At 40.9% G+C, this 12,243-nt stretch overlaps 1 protein-coding gene across 1 annotated transcript; it reads left to right on the plus strand.

Moving 5' to 3' along the window:
* Positions 1–1,149: 1,149 nt before the first annotated feature.
* LOC139420514 (B-cell receptor CD22-like) lies at positions 1,150–7,681 on the plus strand. The gene is made up of 6 exons (XM_071170720.1): positions 1,150–1,495; positions 1,624–1,929; positions 2,065–2,331; positions 6,033–6,070; positions 7,239–7,359; positions 7,473–7,681. The coding sequence occupies exons 1-6, from the start codon at positions 1,150–1,152 to the stop codon at positions 7,679–7,681; spliced, it is 1,287 nt and encodes a 428-aa protein (XP_071026821.1).
* The last annotated feature ends 4,562 nt before the right edge of the window (positions 7,682–12,243 follow it).

The raw sequence follows: 12,243 nt of genomic DNA on the forward strand, positions 1-12,243 counted from the left end.
TGAGTGGGCTCAGGGGGGAAGGTCAGATCTCACTAAACTATCCTCAATATTGCGACCACACTTATAGACCACCAGTGGGGGATCCTTGAAGAGGTTTGCCATTCTATAGTCTGACTGCAGAATATGCCAGTGCTTCTTCAGGATTGCTTTCATTTTCTCTGAACACTTGGTGTACTTAGTGCAAAAGATTTGTTTTTCTTCTTTGGTTTACTTTTTAGCAATTCTTCTCGTGGTTTTTGAGATTTTAATCATTGCATCATCAGGGATTTTTTACATGTAGCCTCTGATTTTGAAATTATTTTTCAATTTCTAAGCATTGCTGTCAAAATCTGAATTTTGGCCACAGAGTAGTTTAAACCTGCATAACTGGCTGTATGGTAGACCATTCCTGAGGGGAAGGGGATGCATAATATCTCCACGTAGCAGGTTGAGGTCTGTTGGCTTTGTGTACAAATCTATATGTAATGCATCATTCTCTTTGATGATCCATAAGTCCAGGTAGTTTATTTCTCTCTCAACATTCTGCATGGTGAATGAGATATTCAGAGCTCTCGCTTAGCAGAGTCTGGAATTCATTTAGTTCCTGCTGACTTCCTTCCCAGAGCACAAAGACATCATCTATGTATCTCTTCCATGAGAGGATTTTAGAAAGTAGGGAGTGTGTCTGTTTTGTAAGTGGTTCCTCAAATTGTTCCACATAGTTTCTCATAGTTGGGGGCAAAGGAAAATAGGAAAAAGGAAAAACTCTGACTCAAAGACGAAGCAGCTATTGGATAATACCAATTTAGTGAGTTTCAAGATGCAATCATTGGATGGAGAAACGGTAGGGTCACTCTACTGAAGGAAGTGTTGCAGGTCACAAAATATAATTTAAAAGTCTGCATTAAGGTGTCTGTAATAGAATATACTTGTCTAAAACGAATATAGACATTAATAAATGCATTTCTATAGCTTCCAACATCTGTTTTACACTGAAGGAGGAGTAACAAGATGGCTGTGCAGTTGCCTCCAAACAGAGGCCCCTGTCAGTCATCTAGGGTTAATACACATCATTGGACTGAACTGAAAATACATCAGAACCTCCCTGATGTTGTCCTTCATGTTGCAGGTGTTCTGGCCTGTTTTGGTCAACGAGATTTTATCGCCACAATGCCAGATAGACTGGATGTACTGACTGGCTCCTGTGTGCAAATCCCATGTTCATTTGATATTCCTGACATACATTACTATACATTTAACAGCACCATACTAACCTCTGGAGTGTGGATTAAAGGAAACCCATACTTAGGTGGGCGTCCGGACAGTGTGATATTTAACAGTAGTGAGACGGTCAACAGATATCAAGGGAAGATAACTGGAAACATGTCCCAGAAGAACTGCACCACAGTCTTCTTCAATGTAACCACCAGTTACTCTGATAAATACTACCTCAGGATTGAGAGTCGACCATTCCGTGCAACAGATCCTGAAAAGTCTGTTTATATAGATGTCAGTGGTAAGAGACAATTTAACTGTTTACCAACTATTTTTCCCAGTTTAGATTCCTTGCATCAAAGATAAGAGTTGAACAATTGGACAGTTTAACTGTCAGTGTAAAATATATTTATCTACAATGTATTACAGATTTGCCTTCCAGTCCCATCATTACTGTCTCAGGTGAGGTGAAGGAAGGGACCCCTGTCAGCTTGAACTGCTCTGCTGTCGCTCCCTGTCCCGAACACCCCCCTGAGCTGACATGGACTCTCCCAACACAGTTCAAGACTGAGAACCAACAGCAGGAGAATTCAGACCAAACCAAATCAGTTCTCTCCACGGTGACCTTCACTCCGTCATATCTTCATCATGAGAAGAACATCACTTGTACTGCAGTCTACCCAGTAGGAACAAGCAACAAGACAGCTGAACATAACATGATGCTTAACGTTTCATGTAAGATTTAGTAACCGGTTTCTGAAGAATAGATCATTCTATCATGTTTCACTGATGATTGTAATAGAGTGGTTTTGATGAGACTATTCAATATACCATATCCAGATACATTGTAAATGAACCCCTCTCCCTCAGTCTCTCCTAAGGACACCTCAGCCTCCATCAGTCCAGCTGATCCAGTATCAGTGGGCAGCTGTGTTAATCTGACCTGCAGCAGTACAGCCAACCCTCCTGTGACAAACTTCACCTGGTTCCAGATCAGTGAGGGTAAAACAACACAGGTTGCATCTGGACAGAGTTACACCCTCAATGTGACTGCTGGTGATGGAGGACTATACTACTGTGAAGGAAGAAATAGTCACGGCTGTGGGAAGTCGAATGAAGTGCAGCTGGCTATAAAAGGTAAAATGGGCACGTAGGGCACAATCGTAGGTTAGATATACAATATATATTCAAAAGTATGTGGACACCCCTTCAAATGTGTGGATGTAGAAGAGGTACTTCTACACACCTGCTGTAACGGCTTTCTTCCTGGGAAGGAGAGGACCAAAGTGCAGCGTGGTTAGTGTCCATGGTTATTTAATGACAGAAACTCAACATGAACACACTACAAAACAATAAACGTGGCAAAACCCAAAAACAGTCCTATCTGTTGCAGAGAACACAGAGACAGGAGACAATCATCCACAAATCCCAACACAAAACAGGTTACCTAAATATGGTTCCCAATCAGAGACAATGACTAACACCTGCCTCTGATTGAGAACCATATCATGCCAAACATAGAAATAGACAAACTAGACACAACATAGAATGCCCACCCAGCTCACGTCCTGACCAACACTAAAACAAGGAAAACACACAAGAACTATGGTAGAACGTGACACCTGCTGTATGTATCTAGGTATGATACGGTTTTAGGATCTTAATTTGATCACTATATTGTTGCTTAGAAGATTATTGCATTGTGGGAAACACAGATAAGCTTTGTGATTTGCATATATTCAACAGAATCCTGCACTAAAACGTGGTTATATTAATAGTATTACACTTATCATGCAGCCTTATTTTGTCCAGCTAATAGAGTCACCACCAATGGATCAACATTACAGAGGAAACGTTCAAGTCCTTTTGCTGCAGGATTATTTCACTGCAACAATACTGGATAAATTAAGATCTTACATCTGTACATCTACAGTATGTGTATAATTTGTAATATTAGACAATGTGCAAAATGTTTCCTCTTTTTGGAACAGATGGCTATAATGTGTGTTTAATTTACAGGGCATGAAGAGCCTGTTAACCCAAAGGTTTTTGAGATTGTAGGAAAAACCTTGGGGTTGATTTTCCTTTTCAGCCTGATCGTATTCTCTGCATGGTAAAAAGATATTCCCAGCCTCAATTTTAACATATTTATCATGCTGATTGTGCTTTTGTATATGAAAACCTAAATGATGTCAAAATACCTTTATTCTTGTCTTCCAGGAGGAGGAGAACATCGAGACTCACTACTGGGTTTGACATGACAGACCGTTCACAGGGACTGGTGGGAATGGTAGAATAAACCTTTAAAACCCATCTAGAATGTGTGTTTCAGGAAGAATTGAATGAATACTGTGTTGTGTAACCAACTGTAACTATGAAGTCATTATTCTTCTGAAGTGTCGGTCCTGACAACTGATCCTTTCTCTGTGTTCTCTCCACAGAACTCCCCGGTTGGGACAGTGTGCTCTAACCAGGCCACGGTCGGTAGAGGGAACCAGTAACCACCACTTAACAACTTAGATGGTCTTTAAGCACAAGTCAATAAAAGAGGTGCATGTTAATTATTTTTCCAATGTGTATTAAGTGTTTTTATGTACAATATTGTCATTGTGTATTAGTTTTAAATTGATACTTTTGTTACATTTATAATTGTGTACTCTTTGATTATCTGCATATTTGTAGAATTTGCTGGGATGAAAAGTGTTTAACTGTTACTATAGTGTTGATACGATGATGTAGGCCACTCTTTATTTTAGACCATTTATTTTGAGTGTTGAGTTCACAGAGCATCTGTTTAATGGGTTCCAGTATAGAGGAACTGCTGCGTTCAACTAGCCTACTGAAGGCAGTTTAAGACCATATAAAGTCGATGATGACTGAGGAGAGAAGACACAGTTAGTTGGAGAGACAGTGGTCTGATACAAGACAGGAAGTTGGTGCAGTGAGTCGACATGATGACGTCTACTAGTTACTGTTTATCTTCCTCTTTTGTGCAGTTGCCAGAATAACAATTGTATCTATTTTCAGTTTATATCTATTTAGAAGTTATTGTCAGTTTTTATGTTGAGTGTTAAATCGAAGAAACAATTGAGACTGAATTTCAGGTTGTTTATTAATTCCACTGTAATTAAAACCTTTACATTAAATTCCCATGAAATCTTTTGGTCTTATTAGTCCAACATTTAACATCTCATTAAAATGGATTCTATTGAGATTTTGTGTCACTGTTCTACACACAATGTGGAATTATGTTTTTAGACATAAAATGAAAAGCTGAAAGTCAATATGTATTCAACACCTTTTCCATGTCAAGCCTAAATGAGTTCAGGAGTGAAGATTTCCTTAACTTGTGAGAATGAGTTGCATGGATTCACTTAGTGTGCAATACTAGTGTTTAACATGATTTTTAAATGACTACCTCTTCTCTGTACCCCACACATACAATTTTCTGTAAGATCCCTCAGTCAAGCAGCAACTTTCAAACAGATATAAACAGCTTTTCCATTGCCTCACAAAGAAGGGCACCTGTTGGTAGATGGGTAAAAAGAAAAGATATCTGACCTTGAAAACCCCTTTGAGTGTAGTGAGTTTATTAATTACACTTTGGATGGTTTATCAATACACCTAATCACTACCAAGATACAGGCGTCCTTCATAACTCAGCCGCCGGAGAGGAAAAACACTGCACAGGGATTTCACCCACAGGAGGTTGGTGGCACATTATTTGGGGAGAACGTACTCGTGGTAATGGCTGGAGCAGAACAGGTGGAATGGTACCAAATTCATCCAACACGTTTTCCATGCGTTTGATTCCATTCCATTTGCTCCGTTCCAGACATTATGAGTTGTCTTCCCCTCAGCAGCCTCCACTGATTTCACCATAAGGCCAATGGTGACTTTAAAACAGTTACATAGTTTAACGGCTGTGATTGGAGAAAACTGAGGATGGATCAACATTGTACTTACTCCATAATACTAACTTAAATGACAAAGTGAAAAGAAGGAAACAGAATAAAAATATTCCAAAACATGCATTCTGTTTGCAATAAGGCACTAAAGTAAATCTGCAAAACATTTGGCAAAGAAATTCACTCTATGTCCAACACAACATATCACTGAGTACACTCTTCATATTTTCAAGCATGGTGATGGCTGCAATATGTTATGGGTATGCTTGTCATCAAGTGTTTTAGGATGAAAATAAATGGAATAGAGCAAAGCACAGGCAAAACTAGAGAAAATCCTGATTTAGACTTCTTTTCAAAAGACACTGGGACACAAATTCACTTTTCAGCAGGTCAACAACCTAAAACAAAAAGCCAAATATATACCAGAGTTGCTTACTATGACAATATTGAATGTTCCTAATTGTCCAAGTTACAGTTTTGATCAGCTTGAAAATCTATAGCACAACTTGAAAATGGCTGTCAAGCAATGATCAACAACCAATTTGAAAGAGCTTGAAGAATTTAAAAAAATAATAATGTGCAAATATTGTTCATTCCAGGTGTGCAAAGCTCTTATAGACTTACCCAGAAAGACTCACAGCTGTAATCACTGCCAGAGGTGATTCTAATGTAACAGTTTCATTTCCGTCCCTCTCCTCGCCTCTATTTGGGCTCGAACGAAGGACCCTGTGCACACATCAACAACTGCCTCGCACGAAGCATCGCTCCACAAAAGCCATGGCCCCTGCAGAGCAAGGAGAACAACTACTTCAAGGTCTCAGAGCGAGTGACCTTACAGATTGAAACGCTTTTAGTACGCACCCCGCTAACTAGCCAGCCATGTCACATCGGTTACACTCACCCCCCTTTTGACGACCTCCTTTTCCGCAGCAACCAGTGATCTGGGTCAACGGGTCAACAGCATCAATGTAACAGTATAGCTTCAGTCTCTCTCCTCGCCCCTTCCTGGGCTCGAACCAGGGACCCTCTGCACACATCAAAATCTGACACCCACGAAGCGTTGTTACCCATCACGCCACAAAAGCTACAGCCCTTGCAAGATTGAATCCTACTAAGATTGAATCCTACTACACCTGCTCCGACGCTCGTCGAATGTGGCAGGGCTTGCTAACTATTATGGACTACAAAAGGATTCCACAGGTCAACATTCACAAGGTCGCAGGGCCAGATGAATTACCAGGATGTGTACTCTGAGCATGCGCTGACCAACTGGCAAGTGTCTTCACTGACATTTTCAACCTGTCCCTGACTGAGTCTGTAATACCAACATGTTTCAAGCAGACCACCGTATTCCCTGTGCACAAGAACACCAAGGCAACCTACCTAAATGACTACCGACCCGTAGTACTCATGTCTGTAGCCAGGCTGGTCATGGCTCACATCAACACCATAATCCCAGAAACACTAGATCCACTCCAATTTGCATAATACCCCAACAGATCCACAGATTACGCAATCTCTATTGCATTCAAAAATGCCCTTTCCTACTCGAACAACAGGAACACCTACGTGAGAATGCTGTTCATTGACTACAGCTCAGCGTTCAACATCGTAGTGCCCTCAAAGCTCATCACTAAGCTAAGGACCCTGGGACTAAATACCTCCCCCCGCAACTGGATCCTGGACTTCCTGATGAGCCGCACCCCAGGTGGTAAGTGTAGGCAAAAACACATCTGCCCTCTGATACTCAACACGAGGGTTCCTCAGGGATCCGTGCTTAATCCGCTACTGTACTCCCTGTTCACCCATGACTGAGCGACTCCAACACCATCATTAAGTTTGCAGATGACACAACAGTCGCCTGGAGTCGCCTGATCACCAACAAAAAATGAGGCAGCCTGTAGGGAGGAGGTCAAAAACCTGGCAGTGTGGTGCCAGGACAACAACCTCCCCCTCAACGTGATTACGACAAAGGACATGATCGTGGACTACAGGAAAAGGAGAGCCGAGCGGGGCTGTAGTGGAGCAGGTTGAGAGCTTCAAGTTCCTTGGTCTCCACATCACCAACAATCTATCATTATCCAAACACACCAAGACAGTCATGAAGACGACACAACAACACCTCTTCCCCCTCAGGAGACTGAAAAGATTTGGCATGGGTCCTCCAACCGCAAGGCGCTACAGGAGGTTGTGTGTATGGCCCGGTACATCACTGGGGCCAAGCTTCCAGCCATCAAGGACCTCTACACCACGTGGTGTCAGAGGAAGGCCCTAAAATGTATATATTATTTATTTTTTAATGATAGATACTTTTTAAAATTCTATTGAATTTTTACCACTTTTTTCAATTTTGTGGTATCCAATTGGTAGTTACAGTCTTGTCTCATCGCTGCAACTCCCTTACGGACTCAGGAGATGCAAAGGTTGTGCGTCCTTCGAAACACAACCCAACCAAGCTGCACTGCTTCATGACGCAATGCCTGCTTAACCTGGAAGCCATCCACAACAATGTGTCAGAGGAAACAACATACACCTGGCGACGTGTCAGCGTGCACCTGGCCCGCCCCATGAGTCGTTAGAGCGCGATGGGACAAGGACATCCCTGCGGGTCAAACCCTCCCCTAACCCAGACGACGCTGGGCCAATTGACACTGTACCATATTCTCCCTTTTATGCTGTTGTTTATTATCTATGCCTAGTCACTTTACCCTTACCTCCTTGTACATATTACCTCAATTACCTGGACTACCCTGTAACCTGTACCATATTCTCCCCCCTGAAATCATGTTACAGGAAGGTCAAATAGATAAATATGCTGAACATTATATGAATCACTCTAAACTGAATCTGAACTTTATTCATCTTAAATATCCCCATTACATGTCTATTTTCATGTGTGTATTGTTGTGAGTTATTATGTCTGCTTTTGTTTTGAGTGTTGATCAAGAGACACAAATGAGGCTGCATTTGAGGTTGTTCATTAATTGCACTGCTGGGTAAAGTTCGTCCTCAGCTCCTGGGTCTCCTTCTCCCAGAAGGCCTTGGGCAGGTCCAAGAGGGTTTTGAATAGAAGGGATACATCCTTCTGTCAAAATGGACATTTCCTCGCAAATGTAGGAGAACTTGTGCAGCAGGTTGGGAGAATTAACGTAGCAGGTTAGGATAATTAGATTAAGGTAAGAAAAAGGATTAGGGTTAGCTAAAATAAAACATAAAATCAACTTAAGAACCTCAATTTGACAAAAGCTGTATCCCATCTAGACATGACCGTCGGGGAGGTACACCTTGCCCTGAAGGTTGATGGCTCTCTCCTGTGGCTCCCAGCCCACCATGCTCTTCTTGGCAGATAGAAGTGATGTAATGAAAGAGGAAGTGTGTGCAGGAGAAATGTGGAAGTGTGTGATAATCCATCAGCTACAATTACAGTTACTCTGTTTCTGGCAAAATCTGTTTTTCATGCTGAAAGATAATGTCAGAACCGGGAATCTTTTACTGAACTCAAATTTAACTAAGCAAGTTGGATGGATTTTGGTTTCTGATTTACCTACATTTAAAAAAAATCAAGCCTGTGAGATAGAGGAGAGGGAGAAGGTTATATTGCAGCACGTTTCCATTGTTGTATCAAGGGCGGACTTGACTACTTGGGGGCCTGTAACAAAATGCTGTAAAGGGGTCCCCTTCCCCTAAAAGGGTTATTTACCCACCACACATACATTAACTGCAATGAATATTATTATCCCACAATGAAAAATATATTGTGTATAAGTGTTTCATTTTGGGCAGTAATGAAATGTATATAGGCCATATCAAGCTGTTGAGTCAGTGGCTGACACACACTTTGTGTTTAGAATCAGTCAGTGGGCAGCTGGGGCCCATTTCATTCTAAATGCTTAAATTAACATACCATGTTTTCACAACTGATGTTGACACCCAGCACATAGACTATTCAACATCCTGTCATATAAATGCACTTATTAGGAAGTATGTCACTGATGAGATGTGAGATGTGCCACATGAATTTCAGCACTTTAGTTTGTCAGAACACACTATGTGTGTGTGACAGTCTCTCCTGTGGACCGTTTACATCAGTGTAAGGCAAGTGTCAAGTACTACTATCTTATCTTTATATTTTAATGTTCAAACTAAATTAAGGAAATTAATTACAAGTAATGACATTCAAAATGTTCAATATGCGGCTGTTAGTTCATGAAGAACTGAAGAACCTATGTGACTATGGACTAAAGCTTCAATGTGATACCATATGTGTCATGTGACCTACTTTACCAGGAAGTGTATGTTTGTACTGTTTCAGGTGATCAGTGGTGTGTGAGTTCTCACATGGCTTGTTCTGAGAACATGTTTTTTCTCATTGGCCTCTTTATATCAGGTGAGTCTTCCACACAACAACAACTAGTTATGAATCAGACATAAAGGAATAACCAGAAATCATGATATGTTATGGGATGCGCTATATTCCAGCTTTTTAATTCTGTAGTAAAGTGTAAAGTTAATTCCTGATTAGTGCAGTTTAATAGTCTGGATTCAAACTGTGCCGTGACACTCAATAACTCGTTGTGCCAACTTTAGCTACAATGACTCCATTCACTTCCCATACACTTCCCATACACAACCATACACTTCCCATACACAACCATACACATCCCATACACTTCCCATACACAACCATACACTTCCCATACACAACCATACACTTCCCATACACAACCATACACTTCCCATACACAACCATATACTTCCCATACACTTCCCATACACAACCATACACTTCCCATACACAACCATACACTTCCCATACACAACCATACACTTCCCATACACTTCCCATACACAACCATACACTTCCCATACACAACCATACACTTCCCATACACTTCCCATACACTTCCCATACACAACCATACACTTCCCATACACTTCCCATACACTTCCCATACACTTCCCATACACAACCATACACTTCCCATACACAACCATACACTTCCCATGCACTTCCCATACACTTCCCATACACAACCATACACTTCCCATACACAACCATACACAACCATACACTTCCCATACACTTCCCATACACTTCCTGTAGTTGTTGACCAGTATTTCACATCGCTGTGGAGTAGTTTTGGACCACTCTCCCATGCAGAACTGCTTTTTAACTCAGCGACATTTGTGGGTTTTCAAGCATGAACTGTCACAATGTCTCACTTGGGATTAGGTCTGGACTTTGACTAGGCCATTACAAAACTTTACATTTGTTGCTTTTTATACATTTTCTTGTAGATTGTGTGTTTTGGAATGGTGGCACAACCAGTTAGTGAGTGTAAGGGGGCAATTACTTTTTCACACAGGGGTATTGGGTGTTGCATAACTTCGTTAATTAAATAAATAAAATAAATTACAATAAAAAACATGTAAACTCATGTTCCCTTGATCTAATATTAGGTTTTGGTTGAACATCTGATAACATTTAGTATTTAAAAAACTCTAAAATAGAGAACATCAGAAACGGGGGAAATACTGTTTAATGTCACTGACTTTAATATCTTCACATGTTTATTTATTTATTTGTTATGTTCAGGTGACATAAAAAGCATTATCTGGAGCACACCCAGAGAAAATGACTTAGTGTAGAGGTGCTGACTAACGGTGAATAAGCTATAAAAACAAAGAGAGTTGAACACTCTATATATATATATATATATAAACTCCCAGTCATTTATTTGGTAAAACTCCAACGTTTAATGATAGTTTACAGCATATTGACTATATTAGGCTATTGTTATCATTAACATTAGTATAAGATTAGCATCAACATACATTATTGTTTAATTTAATTTCACATATATTTAATATATTTAAAATGTTGCTAAATGTAATCTTTTGGTTCATCCATAATGCACAATAAGCATCATCAACAGGGGGAACATATTGGTTCTACGCTGATAAGATGTAGAAAGAATAGATCCATTTATAAGACTTGTTCATAAAAATAATTGTTCCTAAAAAGGGCCAGAGATCAAAGTCATTATTCAGACCACTAGGGGTCAATGTTTTCAAATAGGAAATCCAGTAGCCCTCCCACTAGACCAGTGGTTCTTAACCTGGGTTCGATCGAACCCCAGGGGTTCGGTGAGTCAGTCTCAGGGGTTCGGCGGAGGTCAAGACACACATTCGATTAATATGATTCGTGATGACACGCTCCGCTTGGCCATCATTGGCTGCAGGTGATCACGCTACATCGCTTGGCCTATCTGTGCTGCAGGGAATTTGGTGCGCTCAGTAGTCGACTTGTGATTTCTTTCTTAATATTTTAATCCCTTCATACTTACTATGTCGAGCAAAAAAAGAAAGTGGTCGGACGAATATGTACAATATGGATTTACATGTATAACCGAACGTGATGGGAGTCAGTGTCCTAACTGCATGATTTGCAATGCCAAGTTGAGCAATTCTAGTCTAGCACCGGCTTCCTTAAGCTGCATGGAGATGGAAAATACAAGAACACAACGCTCGCTGAATTCAAGGTGAAGAGAGCCAGATTCGATGAAAAGGCTACTCTGCCTGTTCTCAGCTTTGTACCCATCAACAAACCGATCCTCACAGCATCGTACGAAGTTGCTTACCTGATCGCAAAGCAGGGCAAACCACACACCATTGGTGAAACACTCATAAAACCAGCTGTGTTGAAGATGGCGAATATCATGCTGGGAAAAGAGGCCGAAGTTAAGTTATCCCAAATTCCTCTTTCAAAGGACACCATCAGCGACAGAATAGAGGACATGAGCAAAGACATATTGGCTCAAGTAGTTGCAGATCTGATTTCAAGCCCGGCAAAATTCAGCCTTCAACTCGACGAGACCACAGACGTTTCCAATCTAAGCCAGCTTGCTGTATTCGTGCGCTATGTGAAAGACGACGTGATAAAGGAAGAATTTTTATTTTGTAAGCCTCTTACAACAACAACTAAGGCAGCCGATGTGAAGAAACTTGTGGATGACTTCTTCAAAGACAACAATCTTTCGTGGGATATGGTTTCTGCAGTTTGTTCGGACGGAGCTCCAGTCATGCTGGGAAGAAAGTCTGGTTTTGGTGCGCTAGTGAAAGCCGATGCACCACACATCAT

Source organism: Oncorhynchus clarkii, chromosome 11 (genome assembly GCF_045791955.1).
Source record: "Oncorhynchus clarkii lewisi isolate Uvic-CL-2024 chromosome 11, UVic_Ocla_1.0, whole genome shotgun sequence".
NCBI lineage: Eukaryota > Metazoa > Chordata > Actinopteri > Salmoniformes > Salmonidae > Oncorhynchus > Oncorhynchus clarkii.

Bases quoted from the DNA above. Each gene is read 5' to 3' on its own strand.
- LOC139420514 (XM_071170720.1), top strand. From the start codon at position 1,150: ATGCCAGATAGACTGGATGTACTGACTGGCTCCTGTGTGCAAATCCCA. The intron at 2,332-6,032 runs GTAAAATGGGCA...CCTTTTCCGCAG, and splicing joins AGTGCAGCTGGCTATAAAAG to CAACCAGTGATCTGGGTCAA. The intron at 7,360-7,472 runs GTCAGAGGAAGG...TCCAATTGGTAG, and splicing joins GGACCTCTACACCACGTGGT to TTACAGTCTTGTCTCATCGC.